The sequence below is a fragment of the Microtus oregoni genome, unplaced genomic scaffold (genome assembly GCF_018167655.1).
Source record: "Microtus oregoni isolate MIOR12 unplaced genomic scaffold, Mior012 000036F_ref0000092, whole genome shotgun sequence".
NCBI classification, from domain to species: domain Eukaryota; kingdom Metazoa; phylum Chordata; class Mammalia; order Rodentia; family Cricetidae; genus Microtus; species Microtus oregoni.
The window spans coordinates 1528578-1550874 of NW_024543095.1; the positions used below are offsets into that span (position 1 = coordinate 1528578).

The following is a 22297-nucleotide window of genomic DNA, read 5'->3' on the forward strand; positions in this document are numbered from 1 at the left end:
ACTGAGCAAAATGGCTTGGAGACTCTAACTGTGCTGAAAGCTGGTGGGGGCGATTCACTGGGAAGTGCTTGGCCCTCGGCCGGAATACCTGGTCCTGTCTACACACCCCAAACCCATCATGCACCTCCTCCATGGTCCCTGTCACGAGGGAGGAGGAGTTATGAAGAGACTGGTGTCTAAAGCATGCATGGTAGGCAACTACGTGAACTAGCACTGGGCTCTGAGGTGTTTGTGTGGAGGATATTTATCATTCCTGTTTATTATTCATTTTATTAATTATTGTATTTCTTATTAAATGCCAGCTGGTATTTAAATGAAGGGTAGGTTTCTGCTAACTCCCAATCCTCCTGCTTCTGCCTCCCAAGTGCCTGGGATCACAGGTCTATGGCACCATACTTACGTCTGTGTAGTTTAGATTAGCTTTTCCCTGATGGACCGTAGTGTTCTTGGGGGCTTCAGTTTTAATGCTTTTGTTTGGATAGAGCTGAATTTGAGGCAAAGCAGAGTGCTGAATCTAAGACTCCTTCAGGAAAGGGCCAGGGGAAATTAGTCACAAGTTTAGGGAACAGCAAGAATGCGGTTCCTACGGAGCCTTTGGAACCCTTTGTTCAGTCTGGACTTTGACGTCTATATTATCTGTGTGGGTCCACACTTTATAAGTCAATGGGACAGACCTGGGGTGACCAGTAGAGCTAAGAGGGAGTGGGGTGGGAGGGGAGGAGTGGAAGGAAAGAGACTGCGGGGTGGAATGGTATAAATACAGTACTCACATATGAAAGTCTCAAATATTAAAAAAGCACTTGAAGCTAGAATAGCAAAATGTTTAGAATTAATAAGGCTGCATGATGTGGATCATTTTATTTTATTGATCTAATTTTTGAGACAGTGTCTGTCTGTGCAGTCCTGGCTATCCTGGAATTTTCTATGTAGAACAGGCTGGACTTGAACTCACAGAGATCCTCTTGCCTCTGCCTCTTAAGTGCTGGGATTAAAGGCATATGCTATCATGGCTGGCCTATAAGACATTTTTTAAAATATCTTTTTGTGTTGTTGAATTTATTTCCTAACTTTTGGAAGGGAAGGAGGGAGGAAGTGCTCAAGTGGTAAATACATGCATTTGATGTACATTATAGGCAGAGCTGGTTTAAAGGATCGATTCCCACACATTAAACAAGAGCAGACTACATAGGAGAAAGGGGCTTTTCCATCAGAAACAGGACAGTCATGGGAGAGATACCTGGCACACAGAACTCAGAGTCTTTACCCCAACTATGTTTTGTTTTGTCTTAAATAAAGGCTATAAAACTTCAGGGTTTTAGTTTTTGAGACTCTCTCAGAGACAATGCACTTAGCTCCACTTCCTAAGGATCTTTTCTGCCCTTTCTGTTCCCAAACCTCAGGGCTTTTCCTCAGTGGGTTAGAGTACAGAATTCTGTGCTTTTTTTCTTGAGACAGGGCTTCTCTGTGTAGCCCTGGCTGTCCTGGAACTCACTCTGTAGATCAGGGTGGCCCTCGAAATCAGAGCTCTGCCTGTCTCAGCCTCCCAACTTCTGGGAGTAAAGGTGTGCACCACTACTGCCAGGCAAATTTTATATTCTTTTAAAAAAAGCTGTTGGGGCTGGTGTGGCTGGTGTGAGTTCAAGGCCAGCCTGGTCTACAGAGTGAGTTTCAGGATAGCCAGGGCTAGATAGAGAAACCCTATCTCAAAAAATAAAAATCAAAACAGCAGCAGCAACAACAACAAAAAAAACCCAAAAGGCTTTCTGTGTTATTTTGAATATTTTGGTGTTATGACTGAACCCAAGGTTGCAAGTAAGTATGCTTACTTGCTATTCTCTATCACCAGACGAAGTCGCCCTCCCTTATATTTCTGAAGGAGCATCACTAGGAAAGAGGAAACAAAGTACCTCCTCTTCGGGGCATGGTGGCTCATGCCTGTGATCTGAGGACTTAGAAGCCAATGCAGGAGGATTGAAAATTTGAGGCCAGCCTGGGCTGTACAGGAAATCCTGCCTTAAATAAAAAAGCCAAGTATAGTGGTGTAGCACCTTTAATCCTGTACTTGGTAGGAAAAGGCCGGCAGAGAATTTGAGGCTAGCCTGATCTACATTGAAAGTTCCAGGACAGCCAGAGCTCCATAGTAAGACCTCTGTCTCAAAAAAAAAAACCCAAACAAACAAACAAACAAACAAAAAAAACCAGTGAAAGAAGTCTGGCTGTGGTAGTACATGCGACTGTAGTCCCATAATCCCAGTAACTCAGGAGATGATTCAGGTAGGAGAATCTTGAGTCCTACTGTAGTACATATGTACACACACACACACACACACACACACGTCTTCCCTTCACACCATTAGCAGTGTATTTACAGAGTACAGCCTAGAGCTCGCTCTCACACTTTCCTGTGAAGACCAGGCAGATGTCCACATCTATGTACCACGCCCCTGCTTTCCTTCCATTCTCCTGCTCCCCGCCATCAGCTGCAGGGGCCAATGAAGATGGTGGGCATGGCATGGCTCCATCTTTTTGGGCTCTGTAGTTTGATACCAGTTTTAAACAATCTTTTTTTAGTTTCAACTGCCCTAAAGAAAGCTCTCCATTCTGCGGAAGGCGCTTAGAAGCCCCACAGTTCAGTCCTGGCAGGTCTGCCCTGGAGTCCTGGTAGAGTTGCCGTGGAAAAGCCTGGAGCAGATCACAGGCTCACTGCCTTACGTCACACCAGCGACCAGGCTATTGAGTGGCGGGGGTGATGAGAAGTAGACTTGAAGAACACTGTGCTAGAAGGAAAAGATGCCAACCATAGATGGATAGGACCAACCTCAGCCATCCTGCCCTGCTGGAGGGACGAGCTCCTGTCCAGGCCCATAGGGCACTCCAACCTAGACTCAGACATTTCTCCCTTGTCTCTTGAGATGACTGACTGCCCCTTCATCCCAGGCTGCTCTTCTCCACGGCCACACTTTTAGTCCTGGGCCATCTCTGAGAGAGAGAGAGCGGGGGGGGGGGGGGAATGGTCCTAGGCCCCCTCCAGGAGCTGCTAAAGTCTGGGACACTGGGCACCTGTATAAATCCAGTTCTGCTATGGAGCGGTGCATTGAGAACATGGAGAAAAGAGCCTCACGCTTGGCCCTGGTTCAGTTCTTTGACATGAAGATGACATTTCTGGTAAGCAATTGCAATTAGATTTTTAGAGCCCTGGGTTTTCAACTGATCACATGCAGGATTAAGAAAGATAATTTCTAATATTAAATTCTGCCTGATTAGCTAATAAATGAGGTGATCTGCTGATGTGAAAGTAATGTAATACAGCTAATACAGCCCTGCAGGGCATGACAGATGGCTTGTGTCCTGCCTGTCAGTCACCTTGGTAATTACCCTGTCCTTTCCTCATGGCCAGTGAACCCCTTTTTGCTTTTTCATCTTTTCTGTTAGCTTGTGTCAGTAAAGTTTTCAGAGAGTATAAATGTCATTCTTGGGGCAAAGAGGGCTATTTAAAAAAAATTTATTTATGTCTATTAATGTTTTGCCTATGTGCCTGTGTGCCTGTGTGTGTGTGTGTGTGTGTGTGTGTGTGTGTGTATGTGTGCATGCAGAGGCCAGAGGAGGGTGTCGTATTCCTTGGAGCTGAAGTTTCAGGTTGTGAGCCACCATATGGGCATTGTAGAACAGCGGGCTTCCTGCATTTCAGAGGTGCCTCTCACTCTCCAGAACCTGGACTTTTTAGTTGTGGTCTTTGTTTAAAGGAGGACATGTTTTAAAAGGGAACACTGGGTGATCATTTCATTTTCAAATAATTTATAAGGAGCACTGTCCCTGTGTGTCAGGAGCCATTTCCCCCCCGAAATTATTGCAGGGACCATTGCCCTGGGGAGTTTGCAGAGAGCCTCGCACTCAACTATCTTGAGAGCTATCTGTTAGCAGAACCCACCCCACATTCCAAACTATCTAGAGAACTAGGTGTGTCAACTTGCAACTTCCTGACCGAGGAATCGTGACTTGACCGATCGTAACCTCCTGGCCGAGGACCTCATGGCAGGCTTGGACCATCTCGCTGCAAGATCCCTTCCTGCCCTGGTCATGCCCCTGCCCCCAAACCCAAATTCCTCATCCAGGGGCTATATAAGTTGTAACCATGACGCTAATAAACGGAGGCTTTGACAAATCTGCTTGGCCTCCTTCCTGTCTCCCGCCCATGTCTTCCAGATAGCGCCTCTCCGGGACCCTGGAATAACTAACCAGCCAGGCGGGTTACAACCCCTAGACTAACTGACCCGCAAGGCGGTCTACACCTGTGATTTCGCCTCTCTCTAGATATTTGAAATGTAGACTGTGAGGAGTATAAAGAAGCCCAGAGAGCGGTCCTAGAGACAGCCAAGTGGAGCGACTCCCAACTATAGTAAATAGGGGCGGCGGGGCTGCGTCCCCAGCACCCCAGCCGCCCGCACGGTTAGCTTATGCCCCGAAATAACAACACACAAACTGTATTCATTTAAACACTGCTTGGCCCATTCTCTTCTAGGCTAATTCTCACATATTAATTTAGCCCATTTCTAATCATCTGTGTATGGCACCCCAAGGTGCGCTTACCAGGAAGATTCTAGCCTATGTCCATCCTGGGTCGGAGCTTCATCCTGGGAGCTGGGAGCATGGCGTCTCTCTCAGGCGTCTGCTCCCGAGAGGAGAGCTGTCGAGACTGAGCTCACTTCCTCTTCCTCCCAGCGTTCTGTTCTGTTTACTCCTCCCACCTATCCTCTAACCAATAAAATGGGCCAAGGCAGTTCCTTTATTAGCCAATGACCTTCCTCCATCACCCAACTTCAGCCAGGAACTCTCCAGAAGGAACTAGAACTCTCCAGGTTCTTCCGAAAGGCTGCTGTAATATGCTGAGATTGGGACTGCTCACGAAGGACTCCTAAACCGGGTCCTGAGCCTGGGGAGTTTGCTAGGTGGGGCAGCAGGACTGATTAGCTCATCTCAGCTACAAAGGCAGTTGGGAAATGTTAGGAAGAGGGTCACTGACCTCAACAGTACAGGCTCCTACCAAAGAAGTTTAATGAAAAGAAAATTTTATTATAATCTGTAAGAAAATGCATGTCTCCTCCAGGGACAAGAACAAAATGGATGTACATCCGGTCCGAGCCATTATTACCTGGGATGGCTCAATCCCACCACACCACTTCTACACAGTCCAGGCCTGGCCTGTAGAGGAAGCAGCTATGTTGGAATGGAGATGATGCCTGAGTGTTCTGAGCATGCTCCTGGTGTTTGTTCTCTAGAAACCCCAGTCTGCATAAGTACCCAGACAGACGCAGAGGGATGTACCAATGCGTGACTTCTTCATGAGTGCTCACACGAGCCAGGAGTAGTCAGGGTTGATGGTGGGTTATTCCCTTCCTTTCAGGCTGCAGAGGAAGTACCAGGAAGCAAGGCCTTTTCAAGATCTGGAAACTTCTCCAGATCGAGAGGCAAGGAGTGGTTATAAGTCTGCATCACGACAAGCGACAAGACTGTCAAGGCACAGAGAGCTGGACTGTCACCCAAATCCAAAGGCAGAGTAGTGAGACAGTGCGTAAGTCCTTTGCTCAGAGAGTTCCAGCTGGCCCATGGCTAAGGCAGGATTAGGAGGAGCCGTCATCTGCCGCAGGCCACTGGACGTGTGACAGCTTCTCATGTGCAGCCCTTTCCTTCTTACTGCACACGGGACTTGGCTCATCCCGCTGGTTGCTGCTCCTCATTTTCTCCTCAGGGGACACCTGATTTTTCTGTGTTTATTTTAGGTCACTTCTGGGCATATTCATTTGCTTCCTTGTATTAGTCTGCCAGGGGTGCCAAAACAAACCACAGATTGAGTGGCTTCAACAAGAGACACTTATTTCTCATAGTCCTCAAGGTTCCAGGGTCTCAGATCAAAGTGTCACCAAGATGGCGTTTCTCTTGGCCTTGCAGGTGGCTACTCTTTCTTTGTGTGCACACAGAGTGAACTCTCCCATAGTGCTGCTCTTAGGACACTCAGCCTATTGGAGCAGGAGCTCCGCTGGTGATGTCACTTAACTTTAATTGCCTCCAACATGGCTCTGTCACCAAATACAATTGCACTGGAGGCCCGGCCTCAGATGTGGGGACATAATTCAGTACTCCTCATGGTGTTGCATGCTCTTCCACTCCCCAGAGTCTTTTCAGTCAGGACCATTTCCTCCCCTTGGCTATGGCTGTTCTGGAACTTGCTATGTAGACTAGTCTGGACCCAAACTCACAGCGATCCTCCTGCCTCTGCCTCCCGAGTGTGGGATTAAAGGTGTCCACCACCACCGCCCTGCTTTAGGACCATTTCAATAGGCAGGGCTGATGGAGGAAGTACAGGATGGTGGGTGTATCCCATCATGCTCAGCTTTTATGGGGTGCTTGCCTTCCACACTCTGCTGCTTATGTTTGGAGTCCGTACAACAACACTTTACTGACCGAAACATTGCCATAGCCTTGCCTGGTCCCTTTTATAAGTCTTTCTGGTTAGCCAGTAGCCAAAGCCAAGACCCATGACAAGAGCAGAGTCGGGCTGACTCCGTGCCCTGGTGTGAGGAAGAAGGCCCAGGAGCCAAGCTGGTAACAAGCAGACTCATTCCGAAGGAAGCTTGAACATGAACAGTTCCTTCGAGGATGCGCGATACATCTGAATGGTGAACAGAAGCAGCAAGCTTTGATAAACAAAGGGGTACTAAATAAAATAACATTTTGAGAAAAACTATTTCTTTGAAAAGACTAAGAAAAGAATCCTGTCAAAGTGTGCACTGAAATATCTAGGCTGGACCCCTGGGGATCCAAGTAAGAAGGCACTGCTGGTCTCGTGTGGCAAAGAGCATCCTTTCAGAATCCTCACATCAAGAGCTGGCTCGGGCTGGTTGCATGGAGACTTAGGATGCTTGAGAGGTTGATATTGAAGCCAAGACCAAACTGATCATCAAGGACTCCTCTGTGAACACACCCAGAAGCCTTGGAGCAATGATGGAACCTACTTGTTTGCTAGACATGGCAACAGCTCTTGACTGTGCCACCAAAGAAATCTTTCTTTCAAATAATAAAGTAATACCCTAAAAACACAGGTTTATGGACAAGAGCTCAAATAATTCAGAAGGATACGAAATGGAAAGTGGAAAGCATCACGCCAATCCACCCCTTCCTGAGCAATGATCAGAACAGTTTCGTGAGATGCTCCAAACATAAGATCTGCATTTATGCACCGAGAGCTGCGAGTCATTTTCCAGAAACCATCATGACACCGCTACTGCTTAACCTCCTCTGCTGAGGAGGACTCGCCATCTTCTCAACTTTGGGCTCATAGAAAGTTGAAGTAAACACCCTGGCGTAAGTATTTGTACGTGGGCATACCTGTAGCACAGACTCCTGGAAAGGGATTCAGTAGGCAGAGAGAGAGTGTATTTTAATTGTACTCTCAGGTCATCCTCTGAAAACATTGTAAGAATGTATGTTCTCATCAGAAGTGTGTGGTATATTATCTACCTTTATTTATTTATTTATTTATTTATTTATTTTTATTTTTTTGAGACAGGGTTTCTCTGTGTAACAGCCCTTGCTGTCCTGGAACTCACAGAGATCCACCTGCTGCCGTCTCCCAGGTGCTGGGATTAAAAACTTGCACCTCCACCACTACCTGGCTCTATCTTTAATTTTTGCCTTACTCATGCTATGCAGACCCTCTCAGCTGAGCTGCATCCCTGCCCAGTATGGTACTGTGACTGACAATGGTATCCACAGAGTAAGCAAAAATCTAAAGGAAACAAAATCTCTTCTTGCATAAAACAAAAACGAAAACCAAAACCAAAAGCCACACGGACACAGAGTTAAAGTCAGTCTTCATAACTCTGTAGTTCCCGCTCAGTAGCCAGCATTCTTATTCTTCACTCACAGCATCTTACTCTCCAGCTCTCAGGTATTCAACAGTGAAGGACACCTAGACATTCTGCTCTGTTTCTGGACAGAGATCTACACAGATTGCGTGGAAATCCCACACATACAGTGACAGTGCATGCTGACTGGAAAGCAGCAAGGGGTGTGTGTGTGTGAAGTGTGCACTTCTGGGAGACACAGGCCAAGGTCAGAGACCATGTGGGCAGTGACCACGTGATGATCTGGAGTTGTCAGTCTTCCCAGGGAACTGTGCTATCACTAGGAGCAAGCAGTACTACAGAGCACCTGGGCTGAGACACCGCTTACAGTGACCTACATTCATTGGCTCTAATTATATTTTGCATTAGCTGTTGGACTTTGCACTTGTTGTAGTGATGTGGCAGGGAGGGGACAAGGTGCAGAGGGCAGGGTGGGAGAAGGGTCTAAGATGGGAGTAATGACCACACAGATGCTGGCTTCAGGCTTCACTGTCAGTCCTACAGCACCTATGTGGTGGATTGGTGGGAACCTACCCTTGAGAGCAGAGACGATAGTGGAAGCCAGATCCCAGGCTGGGAGAACACACCCAAAAGAAGCCACCTGTCGGTATCTAGCAAGTGACGGCAACCACACATCTGAACTTCCTACTGGGGCAATTTCTAGAGCAAATCCTTAGGCCCTGCCACTAGGGGATGTCCATGCAGGTGGGCAGATGTGACAGGAGCCCCATCAACAATTCTGAATCCTGCCAGACTCAGACAGGACAGGAGAAATGGCAGGAAGGCGTGGGGAAGATGCATCCCTTTGCCCCTGGCTTTTGTTTAGTCTTGACTTAGTTATCTGTCCTGATTTATGGTGTGTTATCGTAAAGCCATGGTTCTGGAGGACAGAGATTTAGCTTGTGAACTGCATTCTTGAAATGAGAGTGTTAGGCCAGATTCTAGGGCTTAAACATTTACGTAAAGAAAGGCAATCCGCATATAAGGATCTTACAGAGCTTCCAGGCCAAATATAATGTTGCATTTCATCACACTAGCATGATAATCCATAAGTGTTGCTGTGCGTGTGTGTGTGTGTGCATGTGTGTAATACAGAATGCACTTCCAACGACTCCAGAATAGAACGCACATGAGCACCCATCATTCTGAGGCAGAGATGCAGAGATGGGAAGAGAGACACCTCGGTCCTGTCTTCCAAACTGAACAGAGGACATCTGTAGCTACTGCCACCCTCTCACGCCAGCACAATGGGAAAAACAGATCAAAAATAGAAGTGATATATGCAACTATTAACAGAGGCAAAACTGAATATAGCAGCATGCAGCAGCACTGACGTAGAGGCTGTCTCGAGTGGACGGTGTGCCAACCAATAGCCACTCTCCTTCATCTGTGTCACGCCTGATGTCTGAGAGTGGAGGAGGGGACAAGTGACAAACCTGCGAACCCACAGCAGACTGGAACGTTCTGCTGACAGGAAGCGAAGGGACTGTTTGCTGGGGAGAATCTCACCCCAGGGATCCCTCACCCCACCAGGGAACTTATTTATCTTCTTAAACTGGCCAAACAGTTGTGTGGCTCAGGCAAGAATATTGGCGGTGAGGCTGCGGGATGAGAAGAGACAACACAGCACAACATAGCAGAAAAAAGATGAGGGGGTGGCCAGGGGGATGGCCGAGTCTGTAACACTTGCCTCGCATACAGCATGAATCACTGTTCTCTCTAGTGTTCGTCTATATCCAGATGTATGGATATACTCCAAGCTGTTTGTCCACGTATATGCTGGAGGACACTGGGCATTTCCAAGTGTGGGTGTAATACTACCTGGAATATCTCAGTCATGTATGTTCATTTCTCTTGGGTAGCTACTAGAAGTAGCATTGCTGGTCACTTGTGGACTCTCTGTTTAGCTTTTTGACATACTTTCAGACTATTCTCCAAAGTGAATGCTTTATCTCAAGCTCCTGTCACCAATGTACAAGAATTCTAATTTCTCTAATCTAGATCATACTTGTTACTAACAGGGCTTGGTTACAGATATTCTAGTGAGTATAGTCTCATTGTATTGTTTTTAAAACATCTATCGTTATATTATGTATATGAATTTTTCCTGCATGTATGTATATATGCAAGTGTATCATGGATGTGCCTGGTGCCCATGGAGGCCAGAGGAGGACATCAGATCCCCTGAGACTGGAGTGGATGGTTGTGAGCTGCCATGTGAGTGCTGGAGCAGAACCTGGATCCTTTACAAGAACGCCAGAGGTCTTTGCTGCTGCTGCTGAGCCATCCCTTCACCCGTGTTGTTTTCAAAATCAAAGCCATGCATTTGTAATTAAACACATGAAGCGTAAGTGTATACGATCCGCTCCTCTTCACTCCCGTTTCTATGAGGGAAATCCTTTCAGTTCTTTTGTTAATTCTGTTATTTATCTCGAATTTCTGGTAACATGTTTGTTCTGTCATTTTAAAATCAGTTTTAGATAATGTTTCTTAACATCCACATATGGGAGATGAACATTTAGTGTATGTATACCAAATATGCACTCATTTTTTTTATCTTTCTTTCTTCTTTTTTTTTTTTTTTTTTTTTTGGTTTTTTGAGACAGGGTTTCTCTGCAGTTTTGAAGCCTGTCCTGAAACTAGCTCTTGTAGACCAGGCTGACCTCAAACTCAGAGAAATCCACCTGCCTCTGCCTCCCAAGTGCTGGAATTAAAGGCTTAAAGGCGTGTGCTACCACCGCCCGGTTATCTTTTCATTTTCACAATATAATCACAATCCCGATTTTGTTGTTGTTGGTTGTGGTTGTTCAATCAGTCATTTTGGACCTCTTGCATGTAAGGCAAGCTAAAGTTGTTTCTTAACAAAAAAAGACCATAGTAATTTTTTTTTTTGAGACAGGGTTTCTCTGTGTAGCCCTGGCTGTCTGGAACTAGCTCTTGTAGACCAGGCTGGCCTCGAACTCACAGAGATCTGCCTGCCTCTGCCTGGGATTAAAGGTGTGTACCACCATCACCTGGCTAGCTCTTCTGAATTCTAATATTACACAATTTTTGTTTCCCTCGTTAGGCAACCATGAACCATTTTCCCAGCACGTCCCTGTCATCTCCCCTGTCAGCTGTGACTTGCTATTTCACACTCTTTCCTGAACACAGTGCCTTCTTGCCAAAGCTCCTGTGTGGAAACGTGAGCACCTTTGGAGCCACGGCTCCGCTACTTACTAGAGGGTAAAATGCGGGTGGCAACACATCTGCTTCATGTAATGTTTGCAAGGATCCGAGGAGATACATGTAGGGGACACAGAAGCCTGCAAGGATGTCTGCGGTTAGCATCTGAAGGATCTCGGCACTTGCACACCCATGTTTATTGCTGCAGTTTTCAAGATATACAGGACATAGATGAACAGATGAAGGGAATGTGGTGCAGGCACACAATGGATAGAATGCAGGCAGAAAGAGGGATGAAACCATGCTGGCGGCAGGAAAATGGATATGACTGCAGATCATGTTAAGCAAAACAAACCAGACTCAGATGGTGGGAAGTAGAGTGATGAAACGTGTAATAAGAAAGCAACGAAAGGGCGGACTGCGGGAAAAGAGTCCAGCAGGAGCGTGGAGTGTGTGTGGGAGGAGAGTTCATGAGAACAAAGTATACTGCGACTGTGTGACACGCGTGTGAAGATGCTGTGTGACACGCGTGTGAAGATGCTGTGTGACAGGCGTGTGAAGAGCTGTGTGACACGCGTGTGAAGATGCTGTGTGACACGCGTGTGAAGATGCTGTGTGACACGCGTGTGAAGATGCTGTGTGACATGTGTGAAGATGCTGTGTGACACGCGTGTGAAGATGCTGTGTGACACGCGTGTGAAGAGCTGTGTGACACGCGTGTGAAGAGCTGTGTGACACGCGTGTGAAGATGCTGTGTGACACGCGTGTGAAGATGCTGTGTGACACGCGTGTGAAGATGCTGTGTGACACGCGTGTGAAGAGCTGTGTGACACGCGTGTGAAGAGCTGTGTGACACGCGTGTGAAGATGCTGTGTGACACGCGTGTGAAGAAGCTGTGTGACATGTGTGAAGATGCTGTGTGACATGTGTGAAGATGCTGTGTGACATGCGTGTGAAGATGCTGTGTGACACGCATGTGAAGATGCTGTGTGACATGTGTGAAGATGCTGTGTGACACGTGTGTGAAGATGCTGTGTGACACGCGTGTGAAGAGCTGTGTGACACGCGTGTGAAGATGCTGTGTGACATGTGTGAAGATCTGTGTGACACGCGTGTGAAGATGCTGTGTGACATGTGTGAAGATGCTGTGTGACACGTGTGTGAAGATCTGTGTGACACGCGTGTGAAGATGCTGTGTGACATGTGTGAAGATGCTGTGTGACACGTGTGTGAAGAGCTGTGTGACATGCGTGTGAAGATGCTGTGTGACATGTGTGAAGATGCTGTGTGACACGCGTGTGAAGAGCTGTGTGACACGCGTGTGAAGATGCTGTGTGACACGCGTGTGAAGAGCTGTGTGACATGTGTGAAGATGCTGTGACACGCGTGTGAAGAGCTGTGTGACACGCGTGTGAAGATGCTGTGTGACATGTGTGAAGATGCTGTGTGACACACGTGTGAAGATGCTGTGTGACATGTGTGAAGATGCTGTGTGACATGTGTGTGAAGATGCTGTGTGACACGCGTGTGAAGAGCTGTGTGACACGCGTGTGAAGAGCTGTGTGACACGCGTGTGAAGATGCTGTGTGACATGTGTGAAGATCTGTGTGACACGCGTGTGAAGATGCTGTGTGACATGTGTGAAGATCTGTGTGACACGCGTGTGAAGATGCTGTGTGACATGTGTGAAGATGCTGTGTGACACGTGTGTGAAGAGCTGTGTGACACGCGTGTGAAGATGCTGTGTGACACGCGTGTGAAGATGCTGTGTGACACGCGTGTGAAGAGCTGTGTGACATGTGTGAAGATGCTGTGACACGCGTGTGAAGAGCTGTGTGACATGCGTGTGAAGATGCTGTGTGACATGTGTGAAGATGCTGTGTGACACGCATGTGAAGATGCTGTGTGACACGCGTGTGAAGATGCTGTGTGACACACGTGTGAAGAGCTGTGTGACATGTGTGAAGATGCTGTGTGACACGCGTGTGAAGATGCTGTGTGACACGCGTGTGAAGAGCTGTGTGACATGTGTGAAGATGCTGTGTGACTATGACACATGCGTATAAAGATGCTGTGTGACATGTGTGTGTAAAGATGCCGTGTTATGTGTGTGAAGATGCTGTAATGAAACCTATTACCTTCTGTACTTATCTGAAGATTAAACAAAAGAAAGCAAAACAAAGAATGTCACCCAGTGAGCCTTGTTTGGTGTGGGAGGTCCTTCTGTCTATGAATAAAATTTGAGCCTATGGCAGGGAAGAACAGAACTAGGCTGGATGCTGGGAGGAAGAAAGGCGGAGTCAGGGAGACACCATGGAGCTGCTGGAGACAGACACTGGAAATTTTACCTGGTAAACCACTGCTACGTGGCAATACACTAATTGATAGGAATGGGTTAAATTAAGATGTAAGAGTTAGTCAATAAGAAACTAGAGCTAATGGGCCAAGCAGTGTTTTAATTAATATGGTTTCTGTATGATTATTTTGGTTCAGGGTGTCTGGAACAAACAAGCAGCCTCTTCCAACACTTTTTAACCAGTGAACCTTGTTAACCAGCGAGCCTTGCAACCAGTGAGCCTTGTTAACCAATGAGCCTCATAACCAGTGAGCCTTGTAACCAGTTAACCTTCTTAACCAGTAAGCCTTATTAACCAGCGAGCCTTGTTAACCAGTGAGCTTTGTTAACCAGAAAGCCTTGTAACCAGTGAGCCTTGTAACCAGTTAACCTTGTTAACCAGTGAGCCTTGCCATTCCTGCCACCAAGCAGGTCATAAGACATGGCTGTGTTTACTTCTGCAGTTTTAGCTCCAGCTGTCTTCTTCATATGTTCCTGGCACCCAGAGCATGGCTGCCACATAACAGGTGGTCAGCAAATATTTATTTACTGAACGAATGTATATAGGAAATACAGCAATATATTCTGGATATATTACTGAATGAATTCATATAGGAAACAGCAATATTTTTCGTTACGGAAACTGAGGCTCAGAGAAGGTTGGCGACATAAAGTCTCCCGGTGACGGTTCTCCTGCCTGGCTGTCTTCTGTCACACCCCGCCTGGGTCTTACCTCCTCATCTCAGCCTTCAGAAAGGGCACCTTTGCTATTAGATGATTTCCAAGTGGAAAGGGTTCTTCAAGCTTGGAACCTACCGTGGTATCCACAGCCTTGACTGCTTCTGTGGGAATGTGCTTTGGAACAGGCTCCGTCTGCGACACTGTCACGCATCCTGAAGCTCCTAAGGTAATGACCACGACCTGGCAGCCCCGTTCTAGGAGAACCAATGCAGCCTTCCCAGCCTCGGTCGGGTTACTCACTGCGAGGCCCGTTAAAATCTCAGCCTGAAGACACAAGGAAAGAAACCGTGGTCAGAATAAAGCAACTGAGATCTACTGCAGATTTGCCCTTTTCAAAAATGTGTCTCAGTGGTTGAGGGCACTTGTTTCGCTGGCGGAGGACTGGGGTTTAGTTCCCAGCTCCCTCATGGTGGCTTGCGATCACTTGTAACTCCAGCTCCAGAGGATCCAGCTCCCTCATCTGGCCTGAACACGCATATATGCAGGTAAAACACTCATATGCATAAAATAAATCTAAAAGTATTTTTTAAATTCTTGGAACAACTGGAGAAACTAATGTGATTTGTGTGTTAGATGACAATACAGAATTAGTGATAATCTTACACATGACAAGAGTGTCAGGGTCCTTAGGAGATGCAGACTAGAATAGTTAGGGGTACGGTGCATTATCTACACCTCACTTTCACCCCAAACAAAATATTTGTTTTTATTTTTCAATTAAAACAAAAAAGAAATACGCACTGGGGGTGGGAGAATATAGCAGTGTGGACACTCAGTGAGGGGAGACTGTTTGCTGCATTGCTCTCTCAGCTCTTCTGGGGTAGAAGGACAAATGCAATCTCTGAAAGGAAGCAGGAATGTGGAGAAGCAGAGAGCAACCGGCTACAGGGACTGCACAGATGCCGCACCTGTGAACACGGGCACCTATGGATGCCATTCCCGCACCTGTGAACACGGGCACCTACGGATGCCATTCCCGCACCTGTGAACACGGGCACCTACGGATGCAATTCCCGCACCTGTGAACACGGGCACCTACGGATGCCATTCCCGCACCTGTGAACACGGGCACCTACGGATGCCATTCCCGCACCTGTGAACACGGGCACCTACGGATGCCATTCCCACACCTGTGAACTCGGGCACCTACGGATGCCATTCCCACACCTGTGAACACAGGCACTTATCGATGCCATTCCCGCACCTGTGAACACGGGCACCTAAGGATGCCATTCCTGCACCTGTGAACACGGGCACCTATGGATGCTATTCCCGCACCTGTGAACACGGGCACCAATAGATGCCATTCCTGCACCTGTGAACACGGGCACCTATGGATGCCATTCCCGCACCTGTGAACACGGGCACCAATAGATGCCATTCCTGCACCTGTGAACACGGGCACCTATCAATGCCATTCCCGCACCTGTGAACACGGGCACCTAAGGATGCCATTCCCGCACCTGTGAACACGGGCACCTACCGATGCCATTCCCGCACCTGTGAACATGGGCACCTATGGATGCCATTCCCGCACCTGTGAACACGGGCACCTATGGATGCCATTCCCACACCTGTGAACACGGGCACCTATAGATGTCACTCCCCAGCCTCTCCTGGCCTGGTGTCCCTGTCACGTTGCTGCAGACCACTGAAAGCAGAAAAGCCCTCTGTGACCTTCCTTAAATCACATACAATAATCAAAAAGGGCTTGCGCAGGCTCAGTATTTCTCCTGGAACAGACAAGCATTTCGGACTGAAACAGGGCTGAGAGGTGCCCCTCTGCTTGTGACCTGCGCAGTTAAAAAAGCACTTAAGGAATTAGATGGTACTTTTTGACTCAGTGTGTCTAACTAAATTTTCTTTTCCATATGATCACTTAACCATACACTATGTAAGACTGCATGTATGCCCATGTTGCTGTGAATGTGCCCAAATTAAACCCATTTGTTATACGAAATCAAAAGTATGCCGCTAGGCTGCCGAGGTGGCTCAGTGGGTAAGGCACTTGCCGCTAAGCCTAATGACCTGAGTTCAGTTCCTAGGACTCATCTGGTTGAGGGAGAATGCCGACTCCGCGGAAACTTCCATCCACATGTCATGGCATGTGAGCATGCATGCACATACACACGTACAATGCATAAGACACTTTTAAAGTATATAACCAAATTATGTCTTTTCTGAATTACAGTTTAATCATATGCTATATTTTCCTAAGAATGGGACTACATCTCACTTTTATTCGCTCTGAGCATGCCCAAATGAATTCTTTGTTGTATAAAACCCATTCCTCGAGTGTCTGCTCATTCTGTGATCCCAACAGCAAAGGTTTCCTGAACTTGGCCAGGTATCTTCTCTTCCTGTCTTCTGGATGCTCCCTTTCAGCCTGGATTTGCTGTACTCTGAGACCATCTTCCAATTTTAAGTATTTACTTAATTTTTATGTGTATGTGTGTGTGCCTGAGTGTTATGTCTGTGTACCAAGTGTGTTCAGGAGCCTAAGGAGGCCGGATTAGAACACTGGATCTCCTGAACCTTGAGTTAAAGGTGGTTGTGAGCTAACAGGTCAGTGCTGAAAACAGAACCTGAGGCCATTATCTTTTTTTGTAATGATTTATTTTTATTATATGTGCACCGGTGTTTTGCATGAATGTATGTCTGTGTGAGGGTGTCAGATCCCCTGGAGATAGAGTTATAGGCAGTTGTGAGCTGCCACGTAGGTGCTGGGCACTGAACCCAGGTCCTTTGGAAGAATAGTCAGTACTCTTAACCACTGAGCCATCTCTTCAGACCCGACCCTTTATCTTAAAAAAGAAGTTTTGTGTTAATCTGTTTTCCCGGGACCACTTCTGTTTGCTAAATTCACTGATCTATTTTTGAGACACTCACTGGTTTCTTCTAAAAAAAAAAAAAAAAAACCTCTGAAATTGGGGCTAGAAAAATGGCTCATCAGTTAAGAGCACTGACTGCTCTTCTAGAGGTCTTGAGTTTAATTCCCAGCAACCCCATGGTGACTCACAACCATCTACAATGAGAGCTGGTGCCCTCTTCTGATATAAAGTTGTACACGCAGATAGAGGAACACACACATACACACACACACACTAAATAAATCTTTAAAAATGTGTTTAAAAAGATTGAAATCTCTGTTAACAACCCTTCTACCCCGTGTATGTTCATGCGTGTGCATGTGTGTGTATGTTTGTAGAAGCCCAGGCTACAAAGACAAGTCATGTGTAAGTGTTCTGACCCATTCTGCTCCAGGAAACACTAGTACCAACTATCACACATACGAATGAAGAATCCCTCAGCCTTTGAAGTTTCTGACTCTTGCCATAGGCACTACAGAGAGAGAATGAGCCAAGCTGTTCCTTATCTGAATTCACCATGCATGGAAACTGGGAATGGCGATATCACTGCTGCTTTGGGGAATGTGCTATACAGCAATAGTAAGTATATAGACAAGGACAGGATATAATAAGACAGATGCTGTGTCCTAATGGAATTTGTAATTTAATGGAGGAGATACATTAGCTGGGTAAACAATTGGGGCTGTGAAAACTGTCTGAAGAATAAATGCAGTGTCTTTTCAGTACCTACCAGGGAAATCTAAGCCAGTTTGGTAGTTGAGAGCAATGTAATCTCTTACTGTGAAATGGCTACTACCTCCCACAATTCCCTTTTCCTAGCCCAATGCCTAGCCATGGTGGTTGCTCAAAAATGTTGCATAATCTACGGCGGTTAGAATTAGTTTCCATGCAGCAGCCTTCTTTAGCTTGTGTCCTGATGTTGTCAAGAGAGCGGGTTAAGAGAGCCTAGACCTTCATTTAGCCTTAGCGCCAAAGAAAACACAAGCTTTATCTATCGTCTTTCCCTTCTCTCTGTGCCTGTCGCATTTGCCAAACAGTGTAAGAGAATCTGCATCTCAACATGAGAGAGAATTCCAGTCTAAGGCTGTCTTTCTATAAAAATGGCGATTTAGCCGGGCAGTGGTGGCACACGCCTTTAATCACAGCATTCGGAGGCAGAGATGGAGTTTCGGTGAGTTTGAGGCCAGCCTGGTCTACAAAGTGAGTTCCAGTACAGGCTCCAAAGCTGCAGAGAAAACCTGTCTTGAAAAACCAACCAACCAAACAAACAAACAAAAACCCCCAACAACAACAACAATAAAAAACAAAAAAAGGTGACTGGTCTCATTCCTAGCAGTCTATAAACGAGCAGATTAGATCACTACACGACAGGTATGTTGTGTGGACGTTTACATGTTAACCCTGCAATGAGACACTGCTTCCTTCAGTAGCAGCCTCAGTGGGAGCCTGTGTCTCTCCACCGTGCTGTCACGTGCTCTGTACACGGGAAGGTAGCAACCGTTCAAGGAGTTGTGTACTAATTACAGCGGCCAGATAAACTACAAGCGCAGTAAAATTTGGTTTGCAGAACAACGACAAATAGCCTTGTATGTTTGTTCACCAATTATTGAGATTCAAATGTCATGGGGCATCTTGTATTTTTATTTGTTCAACTTGGCAACTTCAATATTAAAGAGTCCAGAAAGATGTGAAATAACTAAAATGAAAACGAGGTATCAATAGTGTGGGGCAGGAGGGCGCTAACACAGCCAGAGGCTCAGCCAGTGTCAGGTTCAGTCAGGCATGGATCCGAATCCTTTATGGCCACCCACGGCTTGCTTCATTATTTCCTGTCCTCCACGCCCCAATAAACTGAAAAATCTCTTTTTACTGAATTTACATGTGCTCAAACTGATACGGTTAGTCCTGCCTCTTTGTCTACCCCATTGCCTGAAAGCCTGTCAATCTTTACCTCGCTCTCATTGCAGCAGAAGACACTGGAGAGGGCGTAGAACTGGGGGTCCAGGTCGGCAACAGCAGGAGCGGGGTTGAACAATGTTTTCACTGCAATGGAAGGGGAAAGGGGCTCAATAGTTATCATTTAAAAATATTAGTTTAGTCCTTATACATATCTTTAAGGTTAGATGTAAAGGAATGGGTTTCAGTAAGCATTTTCATGCCATCTTGACAAGGTGTCCGTACAGACATTGAGAGAAATCTGCCACCATTTCTGCACTCACCAGCTTAAACATCTATTAAATTACAGATAAGAAAGGGTCAAGACCTCAGCCTCTATGAGAGCCTAGTATCAATTCCTTCGTATTTCCATTCCTCTGTTTTTTACTTCAGCATGTCAGCTTCGAGGGCAAGCATCACATTTGCAACGAACATGATGGTATAGTTCAGGTGCGGGCAACAAAAACATTGAAGTAAAAGTCTGGCATGAGAAGACATGCATGACTGCAGATGGGAAGGGGGGTATTTTATAGGTTAATTTAGGTGCTTATCTGTGGGACTCGTCCACAAATTCATTTTTTAAAATTTATTTATTTTTGTTTTATGTGCTTTGGTGTTTTGCCTGCATGTATGTCTGTGTGAGGGTGTCAGATCTTGGAGTTACAGACAGTTGTGAGCTGTCATGTGGGTGCTGGGGATTGAACCCTGGTCCTTTGGAAGAGAAGCTAGTGCTCTTAACCACTGAGCCATCTCTCCACCCCCCATAAACTCATTTTAAGGGGAAGAAAAAGTGATGACAGGAAAGAAACAGCAAAGAATTCGAAATTTTCTTGATATTAATAGTAGGTAGGAAACTAGTGTACATGTATGTATTTTGGGTAGCCATGTATGCCTCCACAATAGATTAAAATTACCAACATACACACACACACACACACACACACACACACACACACACACACCATTTTCCATTCTTGGCTTCCAGGACCTAACTGGAAACAGGACAAGATTGAGAAAGGAGGGAAATTTCACTCACAGACTAAGCACTAGCTCAGACCAGACTACTCCAAGGGAAGGGTGGATGGGGAGAGCAGAGTAGAGAAGGGAGAATATTACAGCCATTGTCACACGGACAGAACGCTTTTCAGAGGGGGAAGTAAAGCTTCGAGAGGAGGCCAACGCTGGACGTCACACTCATCCTCTTACACAACGTCAGGCTGGGTCCTAACCAAGAGTTCTTTGACTTTGATTTTAGGGCTTGATCCTCTTTAAAATAGCAACATATCTATACCACAGATCTATCCATTGCAACACATTCCACCAATGCATGATATATTACATTTTGGTTTGAAATTCTGTGAATTCTTTTAAAGGCTTAAAAAAATTCCATTTGCAAATATCTCCCACTTTGGGATAAAACAGCTAGACCAGCTTTTCTTCTCCCAAACTGGATCCATTGGCTCACGTGGGAAATCATCCTACCTGTCTAGTCGTACGTAAAACCCTTCAGCCGCAGTTCTTAGAGACTGCTCCAGAACAGCGATTAGGAATTTGTTCGCACAATAGCAGACCTGTTCAGATGTAGGGTTTCTAGGCTCCACTTCCAGCCCACGGAATCAGAATCTCTGGGGGTATGATCAGGGAACCTGCACATTCATAAGTTCTCCAGGTGGCTCTCACATAGCTTGGCAGTGACACATCCCACTGTCCTGGGGAGATGCTAACCGACTCATAACCGATGGAGGTGATTCACTGCACAACTCTGTGTGTACAGCCTGTTTCTGTATCATCCTAGACTCACTTAACAGCTGGGTCCATCAGTGGTCTCGGCTAGTATAGGCTAACAGTATTGCCACATTTTTTCTGTTATTTTAGACTTAACAATGTCCTCCCACATAAATTCTGCTTTCTTTTCCTGCTCAGATTTTTGTACAGTGCAATTGTATAGCTTAAATTAGAAAATGCATATTAAAGCCCCATGTAAACTATAAAGTGTTGTCCAGATATAAAAGATTATTACTGTTATTATACTGTCCTTTGCATACAGCTGACACCCCCGCCTGTCCACCCCTTCTGCCTTCTGCTCAAGTGTGGAGCCCACCACCAACCTCTCAGTGGGTTCTCATATCTCTTAGGGCTTAGAGACGCCCATTCTACAAGAAGGTCCTTTGTGCCCAGCATTCAAATGTAGTCAGCATTTAGATTTCCTGGATAGCACTGGGGTAGTGTGAATGGGAATGGTCCCCTTAGCCTCATATGTTTGAATACTTGGTTCCCAGCTGATGGAACTATTTGAGAAGGATTAGGAGGTGTGGCACTGTTGGAGCAGGTGTGGCACTGGGTGTGGGCTGTGAAGTTTCAAAAGCCCTGCCATTCCCAGTTAGCTCTCTTTGCCTCATGCCTGTGTGCAAGATGTGAGCTTCCAGCTATTGCTCCAGTACCATGCCTGTCTGTCTGGCGCTATGCTCTCTGCCATGCATGACGGGCACACACTCTAACCCCCAAAACTGTAAGCCCCAAATAAACTCTTTCTTTTGTAAGTTGCTGTCTTGGTCAGTATTCTATTGCTATGAAGAGACACCATGACTATGGCAACTCTTATAAAGTAAAGCATTTAACTGGAGTTTGCTTACAGTTTCAGAGGTTTAGTCCATTGCTATCATGGTGGTGAGTATGGTGGCATGCAGCCAGACGTGGTGCTGGGGAAGTAGTTAAGAGTTCTCCATACAGATCTACAGGCAATGAGAAGAAAAAGCCACTGGGCCTGGCTTGAACTTCAGAAACCTCAAAGCGTACCCTGAATGGCACACTTCCTCCAACAAGGCCATGTCTCCTAATTCTTTCAAATAGTGCCACTCCCTAATAACTAAGCATCCCCATCTCTGAGTCTGTGGGGCATTTTTTATTAAACTACCGCAGTTGCTTTGATCATGGTATCTGATTACAGCCATAGACAAGCAATCAATACAAGCACATTGTTCTCTCTTCCCCCAAACATCAGATGAATGCCTTGTTCAGCCAGCATGGTCCTCAAGCCTGCATCCCCGAGCATTTGAGCACAGGTGCTACATCAAGTCACCAGTAACAAAGACGCAGAATGAAGCCATTCTTAGAGAAGTTCCTTTTGGTTCCTCCAAAGAGCCAGGATCAAGCAGTTTCTTGTGCATACTCACCTTACAGAAGGTGACAGGCACACAAGTGAGCAGTATGGTGATGCTCGTGCTTGTAGGAGAAAAACAAAGGGAATTCTACATGTCTATCTGAAGAGTTGGCTGAGAAAAGCTGAACTGTCAGGTCTCAGTCCATTCCCTGGACTGGCCGGTCTCAGTCGATTCCCTGGACTGGCAGTT

General features: G+C 46.3%; 1 protein-coding gene across 2 annotated transcripts in view; it reads right to left on the reverse strand.

The window, feature by feature from the left end:
- Rbks (ribokinase) overlaps positions 1 to 22297 on the reverse strand; it is an 83456-nt gene that overhangs the window by 15963 nt on the left and 45196 nt on the right. For both annotated transcript variants that reach the window (XM_041631119.1, XM_041631118.1), the window contains 2 exons: positions 18964 to 19055; positions 14218 to 14406 (listed from right to left, as the gene is read on the reverse strand). In XM_041631119.1, coding sequence (XP_041487053.1) covers positions 14218 to 14406; positions 18964 to 19055 — 281 coding nt within the window. The remainder of the gene's footprint in view (positions 1 to 14217; positions 14407 to 18963; positions 19056 to 22297) is intronic.